This window comes from Mobula hypostoma, chromosome 2 (genome assembly GCF_963921235.1).
Source record: "Mobula hypostoma chromosome 2, sMobHyp1.1, whole genome shotgun sequence".
NCBI lineage: Eukaryota > Metazoa > Chordata > Chondrichthyes > Myliobatiformes > Myliobatidae > Mobula > Mobula hypostoma.
The window spans coordinates 123,263,428-123,283,721 of NC_086098.1; the positions used below are offsets into that span (position 1 = coordinate 123,263,428).

Sequence of the window (20,294 nt, forward strand, 5' to 3'; positions counted from 1 at the left end):
CCCTCTACTCCATCTGTTTCTTCCTCTCTCTGCCACTCCTCCTTTGTCCTTCTGCCACTCTATATTTCTCTGCCATCCACTTCTCTCTCTGCCATACCTCTCCTTTTTTCCCCTCCCGCTTTCTGCCTCCTCCCTGACTCCCTCTCATCTTTCCTGTCTTTTTCTCCTGCCCCCTTCTCTCTCTGTCTGCTGCTCCTCTCCCTATGCCACTCCCCTCTTTCTCTTACTACCCCTTTCAGGATATGCCCTGGAAGATGCGACGCTCTCAGAAAGTGGACATGTCAGCTCGATTGGAGCTACAGTCAGCTCTTGATGCAGAAATCCGTGCAAAACAGGTCATTCAGGATGAACTCAATAAAGTCAAAGCCGCTAGCATATCTACTGAATGGTGAGTTCACAGAAATACATCAGAAGTTGTCATTGATTGCTTGGATTTTCAGAATACCTTTGACAAGGTGCCATACAAGAGGCTGCTTAACGAGATAAGAGTCCATGGTATTACATGAAAAATACTAGCATGGATCGAAGATTAGATGGTTGGCAGGAGGCAAAGAGTCAGAATAAAGGCTAATTCTGGTTGGCTGCCAGTGATAAATGGTCTTTGCAGGGGCCAGTGTTGGGACCACTTATTTTCATGTTAGATGTAAACAATTTGGATAACAAATTTGATGGCTTTATAGGCAAGTTTACAGACAATACAACGTTAGGTGGGGATGCAGGTTGTGTTAAGGAAGCAGTGAGTCTGCAGAAGGACTTGGATAGATTGGAAGAATGGACAAAGAAGTAGCAGATGGAATATAGTGTAAGGAAGTTGTATGTTCACACACTTTAGTAGAAGGAATAAAAGTGTAGACTATTTTCTAAATGGGGAGAAAATTCAAAAATCTGAGGTACAAAGGAACTTGAGAGACCTTGTGCAGGATTTCCTAAAGATTAACTTAGAGGTTGAGTTGGTGGTAAGGAAGGTAAATGTAATGTCAGCATTCATTTTGAGAGGACTAGAATATAAAAATAAAAATGTGATGCTGAGGCTTTCTAAGGCATTGGTCAGACGGCACTTGGGGTATTATGAGCAGCTTTGGGCTCTTATCTAAGAAAATATGTGCTGGCATTGGAGAAGGTCCAGAAGAAGTTCATGAGAAGGGTTAACATATGAGGAGTGATGGTTTTGGGCCTGTACTCGCTGCAATTTAAAAGGATAGTGGGGTTGGGGATAATCTCATTGAAACCTATTGAACATTGAAAGCAACACACATAAAAGTTGCTGGTGAACGCAGCAGGCCAGGCAGCATCTCTAGGAAGAGGTGCAATCGACGTTTCAGGCCGAGACCCTTCGTCAGGACCTGATGAAGGCTCTCGGCCTGAAACGTCGACTGCACCTCTTCCTAGAGATGCTGCCTGGCCTGCTGCGTTCACCAGCAACTTTTATGTGTGTTGCTTGAATTTCCAGCATCTGCAGAATTCCTGTTGTGAACATTGAAAGGCCTAGACAGAGTGGATGCTTCCTGTAGTGGGTGAGTCCAGGACCAGAGTGCACAGCCTCAGAATAGAGGGACATCCATTTAGAATAGAGATGAGAAAGAATTTCTTTAGCCAGAGGGGCTGAATCTGTGGAATTCATTTCCCTGGATGGCGGTAGAGGCTAAATTATTGAGTATATTTAAAGCTGAAGTTGGTAGGTTCTTGGTTAGTCAGTGGTTCGAAGGTTACAGGTAGAAGGCTAGAGAATGGGTTGAGAGGGTTAAAAATTCAACCATGATGAAATGATGGAGCAGACTCAGTGGGTTGGGTAGCCTAATCCTGCTCCTTTGTCTTATGATCTTTAGTTGCTTAAAAGAGCTACCTCCTTGCCCTTGTTACAATTCGACTTTCTCCCAATATTGTTAACCTATATTCAGAAATGTAGGGATGTTTCCAGAAAGCAATATCTTAAGAGATTTGTAAGCTTATACAATATATTCCTACTGATGGCCTCTGGAAATTCTGTTCAATTGTAAGGCTTGATGGTAGAAAATGCTAGAATAAGGCTTAAAAGATAGAATTATTTAAAAATCAAATAATATCCTGTAGCAGTAAGATGCAGCAATTACTGAATAGGCCATATTAAAATTAGTAAGTATGGAATGAACTTTCACGTACAGATCCTGCTTACAAACGCCTGACTTATGTACAGCCAATACATATGAGCAAGTCTCTGGAAGATCAGCAGGATGCATTTGCAGGCTGCTGTGGTGCTGCAGACATTTTCTGCTGCCCGGGCACTTGTTTCATAGACTCACTTCTGACTTATTAACTGTCCAATTTACAAACGTTCACAGGTACTGCTGTAAGTTGGAGAGGACCTGTATTTTTGAATGCACTTTTTGTGGATCTAGGAGAGATATTTAACTTGATGGTCGGCATGGACATAATGAGCTGAAGGAACTGTTTCTGGTTTCTGTGACTCTAAATAAAAATTAGGTGAGATTTGTAGAGGCAGTTCATATACACATTATAACTGGACAATGAAGAAAATTATTCATTCATAGTCTTTTTCACATTGACTTTGCCTTCTTCTTTCCTGGAATATGTATGGGGAAATATATTACAAGGAAATAAGTGGAGGGATGGGATTGATGGACCAAATGGCATCCTCTGTAGGAAGAAATACAGTGGATTCATGTTAATTGGGACAGATCAGGACCAGTACATTTTGGCCCAATTAGCCGAAGTTTCACGGAAATAGTTAAAAAGGGGAAAAAATGACAAACTACCATTTAACTAGTAAACAAATTATGTACTTCAGTGAAATACAACAAATTACTACTACAGTACTATAAAATTGTATATTAGTTCCTAATAGCTATTGATGGAGGAATTCACCCAGTGTACATTGCTGTGTTCTTTTGATTGACTATAAATGAACAAAATCAGTGCAGATAGTGGACTGCCTTCAAACAATGCTTTTGAATTGTATCCTCCAAATCTTTATTTTCATTATAGCATTGAAGATGATTGTCGATAGCTTCAAATTCTTCACAGTCTCTAGCTTGTTGAAATAGTGAAATCATTTCATTTTCACTCCTAGCCATTTCTGCCATCTCCAAGCTCAAATGCTTGAAACTGTAATGATCAAAACAGTTCTGTATTGTCTTACTACTTATTTCTTGCCAACAGTCAGTGACAAAAATCACTGCTTTTTGAACATAAACATACCCAACTGATGCTATTAAAAAACTGTTCGCTCCAATGTCCACACAAGTGTATGCGACTGGCACTAGGTCAAAACTGTTTGGCAAAAGTCTCCTGTCTCGATTAAGCTGCATAATGTTCCAAGTAAAGAAAGAGAATCCTGGCTATTTTCTCAATTAGTTTTTGTTCTTTAAGAGTTGTCCCAAATAAGCTGCTGTACCAATTAACCAATGGCACAATTAACTGAATCCACTGTATATGAAAAATACAAAGTTTCACTTGTACAGGATTAAACCAGAGTTAAATAGTAATATGACATTAGTAGCTCTTGAGTTTTGAAAACATTATGAATGCAAGTTTTATGTTTTGAAAACATTGCAAACAAAATATCTGGTACAATATTGTTACCAATGTCACTGGCTGGTATTGATGCACCTTGGGACACTGTGCTTACTTAAATTGCACAATGCAGATTTGGTTCCATCATTGCAAGTCCATGTACAGGTTTTGGGAGTCAGTCCTCCAAATATAAGTAATCAATACCACTTATGAACTGTTTAAAATACTGGTTCATTCATGTTTCATTACTGACTGCAGTAAGCCCTTCAGGACAGGTAGGATAATGGTTATAGTTGTAATGTACAGTACTGTTCAAAAATCTTAGGCACATATATATATAGCTAGAGTTCCTAAGACTTTTGCACAGTACTGTAATAATTTTATATATTGCCCTGTACTGCTGTCACACACAGAAAGAAACCAATTTCATGACATCTGCGAGTGATGATAAACCTGACTCTGACACGCAAGACATTAAGTATTAATCAATAAACCAATTGTTTGAACTCAAATGACCTTGCCTGTTGTTTCAGGGCTGGTGTGTCTGCACCCAAGCCGTATGCCGCCCCTGGCATTCCTTCTCTGCCATCTGTCCCACACTCCTCCCGCAAAACTACACCATCGCCATTCCCAACATCCTTTGCTCCTGCCAGGTTTGCAAATTCATTCTCTGTTCCACATTGACAAATACAGTACTATGCAAAAGTCTTAGGAACCCTAGCTATATATACAGTACTGTAGGTAACGCCTTGCTAGTAATCCAGTAATGAGGAAATCTGAAAAATATTGATTCAACTTTGAGTTCTTGTACATCCCTGATTTTCATTGTCATGCCAGTGGTGGCCATGACATCAGTTGCCAGGCTTTGACTTCTGGAATTCCCTCTGCCTCCCTCATGGATTGCCCTCAAGGCTCGCCTATCTTAGTAAGCTTTTAGTCTTCTGCTATCTCCTTGTGTAATTCCATGTCATACTTTGCTAGATTATATTCCTATTAATCATTTTAGGATTTTTTTAAAACTTCAAAACTATTATTATATGATGTCCCTATGTCAAGTCAAGTTTGTTGTCACATGAACAAAGTACGGTGAGGTAGAGTACAATGAAAAACTGCAGCAGCATGACATGTATATGGGTACAGACAACACATATAAATTATGCATAAAATTATACCATACAGTGAAAATAAAGACTGTACAAAATCAAGGCATTAGTGCAAAATAGAAGACAAAATCAAAGTAACTGATTCAAAGTGTTCCATAGTTGTGCAGGTTGGTTCAAGAACCTGATGATTACAGGTAAGTAGCTCTCTGAATCTGATTGTGTGGCATTTCAGGACCAAGTAAGTCACTTACATTCTGAAGGAGCAGTCAAGTGCAATGTATAAAAAGAAAACCAGTTGAAGTCACGCGGAGAGGAGCAAATGCAGTGCACAATTTCACCTTTATTAGAGGATTATACGCCTCAGTGAGGTCACATCAGAGGATTTGTCGGCACAGCATAAACAAATATAGTTGGGTAAGAAATAAAAATATCCTGACCTCAGATGATTTTATTGGTGACAGGCCCCAATACCTTTTACTGTTCTTGTCATTGTGAGTTGTGTTTCTTTAATTCAAGGTAAATTACAGTACTTTAATTGAAAATAAATTCTTTGGATTTTTATGAAGTCCTAATTAAAACTTGTTTGGTACAGGGTCAGGGTCAGTAGTATGGAAATGTGCCTGAAGACTACAATGAGAGTGGGAGGACACTTTAAGAGTAATTGGCCTTGTTGTTGAAGCAACACATTGGTGCAAGAGGTGGGAGTGGAGTCTTACTATCCATTTCAGCTGATAACTTACACAGTAATCAAGCACAATACACATTGCAATCAGTTTTGCCCATTTACAGCATTAGAAAGACTGGTCTTTATTGGGACTGTTGGAAGCTCTCATCCAAAAGATCAGTTCAGTTTTTTTTTTAACTTACCCAAATACAGGTTTCCCCCGCCATCCGAAGGTAGAGCGTTCCTATGAAACGGTTCGTAAGCCAGAACGTCGTAAAGTGAAGAAGGAATTGCCATTTATTTATATGGGAAAAATTTGTGAGCGTTCGCAGACCCAAAAAATAACCTACCAAATCATGCCAAATAACACATAAAACCTAAAATAACAGTAACATATAGTAAAAGTAGGAATGGTATGATAAATACATAGCCTATATAAACTAGAAGTACTTCTCTATAATCATTGCCGCACTGTTCTCCGTAGCAAAAATCTCACGCAAGCGCTCTCGGCAGAAACATTCTCTCCAGTAACCTTTAAGCTATGAAGCTGCCAAATCATATCAAATAACACATAAAAATACACAACCTATATAAAGTAGAAATGATGTATGTACAGTGTAGTATCACTTACTGGAATCGGGAAGACAGCGCAAGAACACTGATGATGGTGTGTTAGGCTGAGTTGTCGGAGGTTGGGGTGGTGCAGTGGTCCCCAACCTCCAGGCCGCCGACTGATACCGATCCGCGAAGCATGCAGCAGTGCAACGGTAGCCAGGACACACCCAGCACATCTTTAAGAAAAAAGCGGAAATAAACAAGCTAATTAATTAAGTGTCACCCGGCACTTAAATGTCGGTCCAGATTAGAGGCGACGCAATCGGCAATCGCCTCTGATCTGGGCCGGCATTTATGTGCTGGGCGGCACCTAATTAATTAGCTTGTTTATTTCAGCTTTTTTCTTGAAATGTGTTGGGTGCATCCCGGCTACCGCTGCATTCTCCGCGGCGATGTATCGCTCTGCGGCTGGGAGATTGGGGTGGTGGGACACTGGGGTGTCATCTCATCGTCGTCTGTTTCCATCAGGGCAGGCAGGTCATCTTCTTCTATGTCTGCCTGACTCAATGTCGAAGGTCGAGGTTCATCGTTTGCCATGGCTGATGTGGAAGGCTTGAAGAATGACAGTATGCTTGACTGCTTAGCCTCGTGCATTTTTCTATTATACAGTTCTTTGTAAGCACTCAAACCATCTTGCAAATATGCACTAAACCTACGTACCCTTTCAAAATTAAAGTCGTACTTTTCTGCAATCATTGCAGCGAAAATCTCATACAGTTGCTACACATTCAGTTCCTGGACAACTTTATTTTCGGTCCATTCACTACTGCATTCGGTTTCGATTGTTATCCTTTCCTCTTCCAATTGCATCAGCTCTTCATCTATCAGTTCTTGGTCATGGGATGCTAAAACCTCTTCAACATCATCTTCGTCATCTTCCACAAGCCAAACTCACTTTGTCCTTACTTCGTTCACCACGATCGAAATGCTTAATTTTGTCTAGTTTTACGCTAAGTGTAACATCCTTACGAGCTCTTTTAGGCTTTTCTGATACCTTAGAACTCACCTTGCTAACGGCCGCTCACAGGCATGTGTTTAAGCAATGCCGGCTAGAATGCAGTTCTGGGGGAGGAGCTTGGCTGCTCGGGACGCGTGCTGCCTTCTATCACGCACTACTTCTTTGGCGCGCTGCCTGTTTTCATAACAGTGAAAACACCTTCTGTTAGCAAAAACAGATAACTAATGTAGGGCTTTCATAACAGCGAGGTTTCGTAAAGCGAACGTTCGAAAAGTGGGGGACACCTGTAAGGGGAAACTTTTGTTGGTCTTTTGCTTGTCTCCTCCGAATTGATCTCCAACCCCATCTTAGGCATATGGTCTGTATCCCCACTTGTATCCCCTCACAAGTTATAATACACCTCTGGAACTGAAACTGGAACCAAAGCTAATGGGGAACACAACTACTGCAAACACAACGTAGCTTATTGATGGCATGATCCTATTGCCAGCCTCTATCAAATCAACTTAAATTATGTCCTTATTTCCAGGGTTTTGATTAAGATGCTAGCTTAGCTGCAATGGTTTGGGAGGTTTTGTTCACAAAATCAAATGATGGTGCTGTTGAAAAAATACTTTACCAAATGCAGTTTGATGCTGAGCCATATAAGGAGACATTATGCAGATGCTTAAAAACATGGTGAAAGTAGATTTTAAAGAATTTTTTTAAGGATGAGATATTTAAAAACGAAGTTCTGGAGCCAAGGCCTTGGCGATAATGACAAGGTCCCCCACAGTCAATCAATTAAATTCAGGAATGCTCGAGAGGCCATATTTGGAGGGGCAGAGAGATCTTGGGTACTGGTGGAATGGAGGAGTGTTTACATTCTGAAGTATTTCCATCCTGAAATAAATGGCCTTTTACAGCCTGTGACTAGTCCTGCTCTAGTTTTATTATAAGCAGTCAATGAAGCCAGAGCCAGATCCAGCTAGTCATCATTAAAATGTGACAGCTTGCCTGCAAGGAAGAAATCCATAAGATAAATAACTTGGTTGGAGTTGGGAAGGAGCCAGTTTTTAAATTATTTGGATTCCTTTTTTAAGTTGATTTCTATTGAGAGATTTACAGAATTTTCCAAGGATGTTTGTAAATGAATATGATATAGTTGGGATCACAGAGACATGGCTCCAAGGTGACCAAGGATGGGAGCTCAACATCCAGGGATATTCAATACTCAGGAGGGATAGACAGGAAAGAAAAGGAGGTGGGGTAGCGTTGCTGGTTAGAGAGGAGATTAACGCAATAGAAAGGAAGGACATTAGCCGGGAGGATGTGGAATCGATATGGGTGGAGCTGCATAACACTAAGGGGCAGAAAATGCTGGTGGGAGTTGTGTACAGGCCACCTAACAGTAACAGTGAGGTTGGGGATGGCATTAAACAGAAAATTAGAAATATGTGCAATAAAGGAACAGCAGTTATAATGGGTGACTTCAATCTACATATACTTGTAGATTGGGTGAACCAAATTGGTAAGGGCGCTGAGGAAGAGGATTTCCTGTAATGTATGCGGGATGGTTTCTGAACCAACATGTCGAGGAACCAACGAGAGAGCAGGCCATTCTAGACAGAGTATTGAGCAATGAGGAAGGGTTAGTTAGCAATCTTGTCGTGCGAGGCCCCTTGGGTAAAAGTGACCATAATATGGTGGAATTCTTCATTAAGATGGAGAGTGACATAGTTAATTCAGAAACAAAGGTCCTGAACTTAAAGAAGGGTAACTTTGAAGGTATGAGACGTGAATTAGCTAAGATAGACTGGCAAGTGATACTTAAAGGGTTGACGGTGGATATGCAATGGCAAATATTTAAAGATCGCATGGATGAACTACAACAATTGTTCATTCCAGTTTGGCAAAAGAATAAACCAGGGAAGGTAGTGCACCTGTGGCTGACAAGGGAAATTAGGGATAGTATCAATTCCAATGAAGAAACGCACAAATTAGTCACAAAAGGTGGCACACCTGAGGACTGGGAGAAATTAGAGTCCAGCAGAGGAGGACAAAGGGCTTAATTAGGAAGGGGAAAAAAGATTATGAGAGAAAGCTGGCAGGGAACATAAAAACTGAGCTTTTATAGATATGTGAAAAGAAAAATATTGGTTAAGACAAATGTAGGTCCCTTACAGTCAGAAACAGGTGAATTGATCGTGGGGAACAAGGACATGGCAGACCAATTAAATAACTACTTTGGTTCTGTCTTCACTGGGGAGGACATAAATAATCTTCCGGAAATAGTAGGGGACCGAGGGTCTAGTGAGATGGAGGAACTGAGGGAAAAACATGTTAGTAGGGAAGTGGTGTTAGGTAAATTGAAGGGATTAAAGGCACATAAATCCCCAGGGCCAGATGGTCTGCATCCCAGAGTGCTTAAGGAAGTAGCTCAAGAAATAGTGGATGCATTAGTGATAATTTTTCAAAACTCTTTAGATCCTGGATTAGTTCCCGAGGATTGGAGGGTGGCTAATGTAACCCTGCTTTTTAAAAAAAGGAGTGAGAGAGAAACCGGGGAATTATAGACCGGTTAGCCCGACATTGGTGTTGGGGAAAATGCTAGAGTCAGGTATCAAAGATGTGATAACAGCACATTTGGAAAGCGGTGAAATCAAAGGACAAAGTCAGCATGGATTTGTGAAAGGAAAGTCATGTCTGACGAATCTTATAGAATTTTTTGAGGATGTAACTAGTAGAATGGATAGGGGAGAACCAGTGTATGTGGTATATTTGGATTTTCAAAAGGCTTTTGACAAGGTCCCACACAGGAGATTAGTGTGCAAACTTAAGCACACGGTATTGGGGGTATGGTATTGATGTGGATAGAGAATTGGTTGGCAGACAGGAAGTAAAGAGTGGGAATAAATGGGACCTTTTCAGAATGGCAGGCAGTGACTAGTGGGGTACTGCAAGGCTCAGTGCTGGGACCCCAGTTGTTTACAATATATGTTAATGATTTAGATGAGGGAATTAAATTCAGCATCTCCAGGTTTGCGGATGACAGGAAGCTGGGCGGCATGTTAGCTGTGAGGAGGATGCTATGAGGATGCAGGGTGACTTGGATAGGTTAGGTGAGTGGGCAAATTCATGGCAGATGCAATTTAATGTGGATAAATGTGAGGTTATCCACTTTGGTGGCAAGAACAGGAAAACAGATTATTATCTGAATGGTGGCTGATTAGGAAAAGGAGAGGTGCAACGAGACTTGGGTGTCATTGTACACCAATCATTGAAAGTGGGCATGCAGGTACAGCAGGTGGTGAAAAAGGCGAATGGTATGCTGGCATTCATAGCAAGAGAATTCGAGTACAGGAGCAGGGAGGTTCTACTGCAGTTGTACAAGGCCTTGGTGAGACCACACCTGGAGTGTGCAGTTTTGGTCCCCTAATCTGAGGAAAGACATCCTTGCCATAGAGGGAGTACAAAGAAGATTCACCAGATTGATTCCTGGGATGGCAGGACTTTCATATGAAGAAAAACTGGATCGACTAGGCTTATACTTGCTGGAATTTAGAAGATTGAGGGGGGGATCTTACTGAAACGTATAAAATTCTAAAGGGATTGGACAGGCTAGATGCAGGAAGATTGTTCCCAATTTGGGGAAGTCCAGAATGAGGGGTCACAGTTTGAGGATAAATGGGAAGCCTTTTAGGACCGAGATGAGGAAAAGCTTCTTCACACAGGGAGTAGTGAATCTGTGGAATTCTCTGCCACAGGAAACAGTTGAGGCCAGTTCATTGGCTATATTTAAGAGGGAGTTAGATATGGCCCTTGTGGCTACAGGGATCGGGGGTATGTAGAGAAAGCAGGTACAGGCTTCTGAGTTGGATGATCACCCATGATCATACTGAATGGCGGTGCGGGCTGAAAGGGCCGAATGGCCTACTCCTGCACCTATTTTCTATGTTTCAATGTAAAAGAGACAAAACTCAGACCATGGTGGTGTTGATTTTGCCATGTATGTGGCTGGATGATCCTTGTGTAAGATGTATGTTTTACATAATTAAGTCATGCATCCTGAACCCTGATCTTCAGTCCCTTGTGCTGGAGCTTAATTGTTGATTTAGAGAGCCCGTTTAACCAGCTGTGGTGTAAGCAACCGAGAATTGTTACAATAGGTATCTATAGAAGAAAGATGTCTTTTCAATAATCAACTTTTATGATACCCAAAGTGATTCAGAGTCAATTTAGTGTGCAGTCTTTGCCAAAATATAGGGATATGGGCTCACATCACTGAATGTTGTAATTGACTAGATCTATATGGACTCCTAAAAATTTTATAAACACTTTAAAGAAAAGCTTGCGGAATAGTGACATTTTATGATTAAAATTAAAATTACATTCTTATTGATTATATCCTTACGAAGTTGCTGTTCATTGGAGATCAGTATTTTTCCTGCTGATTTATAGCACATTTATAACACTTAAACCAAGATCCTTTAAAAAGAACCATTCTGAATGAACCCAGGCTTATTGAATTAGCAATAAAGCTGCCTTTAATATTAAAACAGCCAGGGCATGGCACTATAAAAGAGCAAATCCTCAGAGCCTGTAGTAATTGTGAAGGAATGGTGTACGACTTGGAGGGGATCGTACATTAGGTTATCTTCTCATACACCTGGGTTATCTTTCTTGATAGTAGTCACTGCAGGTTTGTGAGGTGCTAAGAACACACTACTGGAAGAAATCAGCAGATCGGGCAGCGTCAGTGGAAAATGGACAGTTCTTGTTTCAGGTTAAGACCTTTCATGTGGACTGAAAGGAGATAGTCAATATAAAGAGATGAGGGGATAGAGTGGTAAGTGTAGGGTGGATTCGGGTGAGGAAGTGTGGTTGGCATAGAGAAAAAGTTGGAAATATTCACAGGTACAGTAAAGTGATAGATGGAGGCAAAGGGCTGCAGATGATGGAAACTGATAGAAAAAGAAGATGGTACTTGGAACCAAATAAAGGAAGTGGATGGGCAGGTGGGAACGGTGGGATTGGGGACTCTTTGGGACAAGTTTGTGGGTGATAAGCTGGTGGGGAGGAGAGGGTATGTGGGTGATAAGGGTTTGAAAAGGGCTTGGGTAGATCAGGAGCAGAGAGAAAGGGACAGAGGGAGAGCATGGAACCTGAAACTGGAGAATTCAAAGTTTGGGTTGCAGACTACTCCACTGGAATGTGAGATGCTGTTTCTGTGGTTTGCATTTGATCTCACCCTGGCAACAGAGGACAGACAGGTCAAATGGAAGTGGGGCAGGGAATTAAACTTTGTGAGGTACTGTTGGATTGAATGAGTGAGGCCTCCATCGTTCAGGGTTGACCATGGATGTTGAATCTTAGCTGACGAGATACGCAAGCCTGGGCAGTTCAATATGGAGAGCAAGCTGTTGCCCATGTAGCAAGTTCCCCTTCTTCATACATCTGTTGAACCCAAAGGAACGGCAGAGACCAATACACTTCTGTATCAGCAGTGTCACAGAAGTTGCCAGTTAGTGTTGAACACAACGTGGACTGCCTTAGGTAGTCCAGCTCTGGATATTTCCCTTGAGTTTACTTCCGAAGCCTTCTCCAATGGTGGGTATAGCCACAAGACAGCAGATGTTTGAGATCAGAGTTTTCCTGCTCCTCGATGAACTGACAAGCCCCATTTGCCTGAAGTGATTGATTTTAAGTCACCAGTAACTCGTCTTTGCCCCTTGTTGGATTAGCGTGGATGCATTTAAGGAATTTTGTGGATGGTTCTCACTTCAGCCTCTGTGGGGACTGAGTAATAGTAATGCCACTGAATGACAAGGGTAGATGGTTAGATGTTGGAGGTGGCCTGGTATTTCAGTAATGGAAATGTTATTTCTTACTTACTGGCCAGTGCTTAAGAGTTGTCCAGATCTTGCTACATTCAGGTGTGTATTGTTTCATTTACTGAAAAATTGTGAATGGAACTGAACATTGTGCATTCATCAGGGCACCGCAGTAGTGTAGTGGTTAGCACAATGCTATTACAGCTTGGGGCGCTTCAGAGTTCAAGTCCAGCACCAATCTGTAAGGAGTCTCTGTACATCCTTCCCATGGAATGCATGGGTTTTCTCCAAATCCTCTGGTTTCATCCCACAGTGCAAAGGCATAGTGGATAGGTTAATTAATCATTATAATTGTCCCGTGATTATCTTAGGGTAATTGGATTTGTTGGGGGTTATTGGGGCAATGTGGCTGGAAGAGCCTACTCTACGCTATCACTAAAATAAATCAGTAAACATCCCAGCTTCTGTGATGGAAAGAAGCTGTTCCAATGCTGAACAGCTGAAGATGGCTGGGCCTAGAACACTGACCTGAGAACTCCATAAGTGACATTGATCAAGACAACTCCTGTGCACGATAAATTCTCCAGTCAATGGAGTGTTTTGCCTATCACACCGAAAATAATCCATTTTTACAAATACATTTTCATTATTCTGAGATGGACAATAATAATTCTTCAGGTTCCTTTAATAAAATTAAAGGAACACTGCAGTAGCGTAGTGGTTAGTGCAACAACCTTACAGCTTGGGTCATTCCAGAGTGCGATGTTCATACCTGGCAATATCTGTAAGGAGTCTGCATGGAATGTGTGGGTTTCCTCTGGGTGCTCCAGTTTCCTCCCACAGTCCAAAGGCATACTAGTTAGTACGAGGGGTGATTGATAAGTTCGTGGCCTACGGTAGAAGGAGTTAATTTTAGAAAACCTAGCACATTTATTTTTTCTACATTTACACACTTAGTCTAGCAATCGTGGAGCATACAGATCCTATCTTTGTAGAAGTCAGCGTCTTGGACCTCCAGTAGTGGTCCACAGCAGGGGTGATTGATAAATTCATGGCCTAAGGTAGAAGGAGATGAGTTATTAACTTCAAACTTCCTGCATTTTCACTCAGAGTTGAACTGCACATGCGTGTAATGAGAGCTGTATAACTCCTCTCCTTCTACCTTAGGCCACGAACTTATCAATCACCCCTGCTATGGACCACCTGGAGGTCCAAGACGCTTTCGTTACATGCACGTGCAGTGCAACTCTTTGACTGATAATGCAGAAAATTTGGTTAATAACTCATCTCCTTTTACCTTAGGCCACAAACTTATCAATCACCCCCACTGTAGACCACTTCTACAAAAAAGGGATCCATATGCTCCACGACCACCGGACTAAGTGTGTACATGTAGGAGGGGACTATGTTGAAAAATAAATGTGCTAGGTTTTCTAAAATTGACTCTTTCTACCTTAGGCCACGAACTTATCACTCACCCCTCGTAGGTTAATAAATCATTATAGATTGTCCTTTGATTCAACTAGGGTTAAATAGGAGGGTTGCTGGGTAGTGCAGCTCGTTGGCCCAGAAGGGCCTGTTTCTGTGCTGTATCTCTACCGACCTAGCTACCTAAATAAATAAATAAACCAATGCTTTGAAATTCCCTGTATTTTACAGGAGCTGACAATCAATGATTATAGTGAACCGGGTATTGTATCTTTACGTTTACTACTGTGAATATTGTGAGAAACATTTGACAACTCTTACAATAAATACTTGTACTCAGTATATAAATTTATCCCAGAGCATTTAACAAAATGAGACCCTGAAATTCATAAATAGAGACAAAATGTATGGAAGGTATATTGTACCTATACAGAATACTAACTGGGCCACAGCTGAAGCATCATGCACATTTCTGATCCTCACACCACAGGAATGGTGTGTCCTTTCCACAATTGGGATGAGTAGTCAACCTCATTTTAGAATTTTTAAAAATGATGACAAGCATTTGAGTTAAGGCAAGAGACAGATTGGTGAGAATTTGGGGGAGGCGTGGTGGAGTCAGGTTGAGTTGAGTTGAATGGCCTTTTTTGTGCATCCCATTGTTAATCCAAGTACCTGGTACAGCTTGGTCAGCCTCTCTCTGTTTCCCTGTTCCAGTTTTTGCAAAGATTCTGTTCCCTAAAAGTTTATTTTTCTATTGTTTTTTTTGTTCCAGCAAATTGCAGGATGGTGAGAAGAGAAACCAGGAGCTGTTAACTGAAATTGAGAAACTCAAGAAAGAAATGGAAGAAATAAAATCAGAAAAGGGTATGAGCCACAGAGCAGATGCTGCAGACCTTGCTGTACTTCAATTTGTTTCTCTTAAGAGTGTCTGAAACTATTGCATTTTCAAAATTATATTAATGAATTAGTAAAACTGAAAGAACAGGCTGGTTTCTGGGACTTTAAAAATAACTAATCCTTCAATGAAAATTGTCAAAGGTTAAGACTGTTGGTGTGAACTGGTGATAAATCTTATTAAGGTAATGCTTGAATTGATAATGATTATGATTCTCTTATTGTGATGGTTGGTTAAGTTACCTATTAGTCAATGAATACATGGCAGTAATATTATGTTTTTGTAATGAAATTACCAATAAATTTAAGATCCAGGTTCAGAATATTATGGTTGATATGTGAGTAAATTATAATGTCATTATTCAGCAGCAGACTTACCATGAGCATCAGTTTGCCCCTGAAAGTAGACTCTGAAATTAATATCTTTTAAGTTCTCCTCCATCCACCACTGCACTTCCAAGGGAGTCACAATTTTGTCAGGGTGGGTGCATTATGTTATGTGTTCTGTGGCAATATTTAATAGGGACATAATCCATAGAAGAGTGACTGCACATTTCACTGTTTACTCACAAATGAACTGCCTATCCAGTGCTGCTTATTCTAAGCTTTTAATTATTCTGTTTGTATTTTAAAATGCATTTTAATAGATGGACGATAAATTTCAATAGCCCGTTTAAATTTAAAGCCATCTTCTTTAAGAAAAACAAAATCTCAAAAGAACCAAGATAAATTAGTACCTCTAGCCATCATGTGCAGCCGGAAGTGACCGCCAGAGAAAGAATAAGCTCAATATTACTTAGAATTTTAAAAATCTTGCTGCTGTTTTTCTAGGTGTAAAGCACCAAGACTCACAGAATTCTTTCTTGGCATTTTTGAATACACCTGCCTCTCCTCTGGATCAATTTGAAGTGAGTAACACAATTTATGTGGATATTAATTATATTTAGGTGCAGTTTAGTTTGCTCCACCAACCCTTAGGATTGAAATAGGAGCTGTTTCTCGTGATTTCTAGTTTACTTGTTCTTTCTGTGTTCCTCTGTGTGAGTTGCTGACTTTGTTGATATGTTTGTTTCAAAATGTTTTCTCGTTGTTTTTAATTGAATTTCTTCCTTTTCCCCCAACTCACCACTCACACTCCATGTGTGGTACTGTTTGACAATTGGGATAGGATTCTCCATCGTCGTCTTCTACATCATCTTCATTGATAAACTTATGGAATGATGTAAGTTCAGTAGCTTCCTACCAATGAATTGTACCCTTAATTGGGGTCATCACATTGGCCGGAACAACAGCAAGAATAAAAAAAAATCTGGAAAACATAGTCATGCACAGAAATATGTTAATGTTCATCTGCACATCCTTACTTCCCACTGTAAGATGAATATTTGATGTAGGAACACCAATGCTTGTAGGTAGTGTTTCATCACCCACCAAGGAGTACCAAGTATTGGTGGTGACAGTGGGTAGTTTCAGAATAAAGGATTGTTGGCAATTGTGCCACTCAAATCATAATTAACTGTCAACATGGCAACTGTAGAGAAGTTGAAGTGTAAGAACATGTGAAGCAGCAGCAAGAATAGTCATCAGTCTGCCTCAACTTGATCAAAGATCAACTTTTCACAGTCATTTGGGTTAGAATATTTCATAAATCATACAATTATCTGGGTAGAGCAATTTTATTCCATTTTTGTTCTTAATGTCTGACCCTTTAAGCTAAAACTCTGCCTCCTAATTTACATTTTCTACCCAATGGAAGTAGACTCTCAGTTGACAGGCCAAAAAGTTTGAATGATACCACATATCATTTTTTAATCTCCAGGAAATGCAGTTCTTTTAACACTTAAAAGTTCATTCAGCATGTATGCACTGTTAAACAGTTAAATTAATTTTGCTCATTACTTAATTTAATATGGTGTGCCCTTGTCTTTTTCAAAGAACCATCCTGAATGTGCTTAAAATACATTCTTTTCATACATGGGATATATATAATCCTCCACTGCAGCCCTTTTGTTTTTGCTGCATGTTTTTCTTAGCATGAATTTTTGCATTCCACCACTTGAGGAGACAGTAAATCAATAATGCAATGCTCTCTGTTTCTACATAGTCTTCATTTCCTGTTAAACTCAAGTTAGAAACTCTTCTTAATCACCAAGACCAAATTTTCCCAACTTTCCGATACAGCTTATGACCCATTATAAGTACTTCCTAACCCCGAATTTTCTTGCAACCTCATTTCAAATCAGCAGCAGTCACAGAGACTAAATTTGCATGTTTGCTGAAAAATAGTCCTGCACACCTTATGTCACGTTTAAATGGATCTACTCAAAAAATACTAGTGTATCAGACTTCAAGAGACAAATAGGTAACTGAGCTTATCTCCCTTGATATATCCTGGACTGCAACTAATTCTAGGTAAATGTTACAAACAGAAAAAAGAATTAGGCTGAGAGATGCCTTGGTAAGTGAAATTGACTATATTGTATTTTTAGAAACTGGTGAGTGTGACCCATTCTGTTGTGTTGTATCTGCGCCTTTCATTGCACAGTTTTTGATGCCTTTTAATAAAACCTTGCATAGAAAAATTAACTATTTTTCATAATGTACCAATTAAACAATAACTGAGCATTTATACAAACAGAAAGTATAAATAATTTGTTTTGATTCTGGTTGAGAGGATGTAATAGTAGGATTCTGCAGGGATCGTTGAGACCTGCTTACAATTTGTATCAATTACTTGAATGAGGGGAATAATTAGTACATCCATATTTGCTGATGATTAAATGCTAGGTAGCAATGTGGGCTATAAGGGAAATGTAAAGAGCCTTCGGGGATATGACAAGTCAAATGAATGGGCAAGAACAGATGGAAATTAATGTGAATAAGCATATATGAAACCCCTTTTCACTGGGCATCTCTAGAGATGCGGTTTGTTAGCCCCTCGCTAACAGCCACTAGACAGAGCGGTGAGAAGACCACCTTTCTCAAACTGTTTATCTAGGGTAGATATGACTTGAGTCCCGCCAAACGCGCGAAGTTGAGATGTCGTTCCTACCAGAACCCCAATTTGTGTGAGTACTGTGCAAATTACTGCTCCCATGCAATTACCCAGCAGCAAGAAATAACAGACTATACACTGCATACAATTAAAAAGAAAGTATATTTATGAATCACAAACAAGAGAAAATCTACAGATGCCAGAAATCCAAGCAACATACACAAAATGCTGGAGAAACTCAGCAAGCTAGGCAGCGTTTTTGGAAAGGAGTACCGCATTACTTCCATTTTGTGCACATCTGCTGTCATCCCATCCTCCCGCCACCCCACCAGGGATAGGGTTCCCCTTGTCCTCACCTACCATCCCACCAGCCTCCGTGTCTAGTACATAATTCTCTGTAACTTCTGCCATCTTCAGCAGGATTCCACCACCAAGCATATGCTTCCCTCCCCCTCACTGCTTTCCACAGGGATCGTCCCCTACATGACTCCTTTGTCCCATCGTTCCTCCCCACTGATCTCCCTCCTGGCATTTATCCCTGCAAGCAGAACAAGTGCTACACCTGCCCTTACACCTCCTCTCTCATTACCGTTCAGAGCCCCAGACAGTCTTTCCAAGTGAGGCGCCATTTCACCTTTGAGTCTTTTGGGGTCATCTATGGTATATAGTGCTCCCAGTATAGCTTCCTGTACATCAGTGAGACCCAAAGTAGATTGGGAGACCACTTTGCCGAGCACCTATGCTCCATCTGCCAGAAAAAGCGAGATCTCCCAGTGGCCACCCATGTTAGTTCCTCTTCCCATTCCCACATGTCCATCCATGGCCTTCTGTACTGTCACGATGAAGCCACACTTGGGCTGGAGGAGCAACACCTTATATTCTGTCTGGGTAGCCTCCAACCTCATGGCATGAACATCGATTTCTCAGACTTCCAGTAATGGCCACCTCCCTTCTCTATTCCCCATGCCCTTTTACCTCTTTCACCTTCTTTCCATTCTTGCCTTTCACTTCCCTCTGGTGCTCCTCCACCTTTTTCTTTCTTCCATGTCTTCTGTCTTCTCCTATTAGATTCTCCCTTCTATACACCTGTATCTTCCACTAAACAACTTCCCAACTCTTTATTTCACCCCTCCTCCCTCCCAGTTTCACCTATCACCTTGTGTTTCTTCCTCCCTTCCCCTCCCCTACCTTCTAACTCTGATTCCCCATCTTTTTTTCTCCAGTTCTGTTGAAGCTTCTTGGCCCGAAACGTCAACTTTACTCTTTTTCCATAGACGCTGCCTGGCCTGCTGAGTTCCTCTAGCATTTTGTATGTATTGCATATATTTATGAATGTTAGCTGAATCAAACAGTTATTAAGGGGAAAAAACAAAAGCCCCCGACATAATTAAATAATCAAATGTGCACAGGTTGGAGCTGAAATCTTCCAAAGCCCGTTGTGTCCGATGTATTCATGGCGCCAACTCCTATTCACCAATTTCTAGTAGCATTGCCCCTCTTGTGCTCCATGAAATTGTGCTTTCTCACCGGATTCCTATGGCTGGTTCTCTCGTGCTTCTTCTCTCTCCATCTCCTGCCGAAAAAGACCTCAACCCACCTCAGTATCCATCACAAAATCTCTCCCGCAGCATTCTCTAAAAACTTCTCCCAGTTCCACCATCCTGACTGGATGGCACCACATTCCTAAGCATTTCTATAACAGTAACCCAAGCACTACCAGCAGAACACACTGCTGTACGGAAAACCATTGCATGAAATACCCTACAGCATTAGCTGTAAAATCTCTACCAGGGTGTTATATATACTAATTCACTTTGGAGTAATGTTTAAACTTTGAGAGATTGAAAGATGGTGCTGTTTATGGGGTCTTGGTGTACTTGTACATGAATCACTTACAGGTAGGTACAAGAAGTAATTAGACTATATGTTGGCCTTTATTGCAAGAGCATTTATGTAGAATAACAATGTTTTGCTCTAATTATATGGGGCCTTGGGGGAAACTGTCTGGAATTTTATGTATAGATCTTGTCTTCCTGCCTAAGAATAACTTCAGAGAGAGAGAGACATTGTAGCACAATAAAGTACCTGTAGTGTGAGCTGTAATGTCAACATGTCAGCAAATGAAGGTTAGTGAAAACTGTCATGGGCATGAATAAAATATTTTTTAAAAGATGAGGAAGGTCAGAGCATTAACTTAATGCAACCTGTTGCATTAATGCTAGTGGTCCCTATCGTTTTTCTCAACAGACAATGTAATGGCAAGTACTGATGAAGAGGAGAATGCAGCAGCTATTTTGAGATAGATATAAAC

General features: G+C 40.8%; 1 protein-coding gene across 7 annotated transcripts in view; it reads left to right on the top strand.

Annotated features, from left to right (window-relative positions):
* Positions 1 to 20,294, top strand: part of LOC134342449 (serine/threonine-protein kinase MRCK alpha-like) — a 623,460-nt gene that overhangs the window by 484,680 nt on the left and 118,486 nt on the right. For all 7 annotated transcript variants that reach the window (XM_063040586.1, XM_063040588.1, XM_063040587.1 and 4 more), the window contains 3 exons: positions 240 to 388; positions 14,867 to 14,958; positions 15,820 to 15,896. In XM_063040586.1, the coding sequence (XP_062896656.1) occupies positions 240 to 388; positions 14,867 to 14,958; positions 15,820 to 15,896 (318 nt within the window). The remainder of the gene's footprint in view (positions 1 to 239; positions 389 to 14,866; positions 14,959 to 15,819; positions 15,897 to 20,294) is intronic.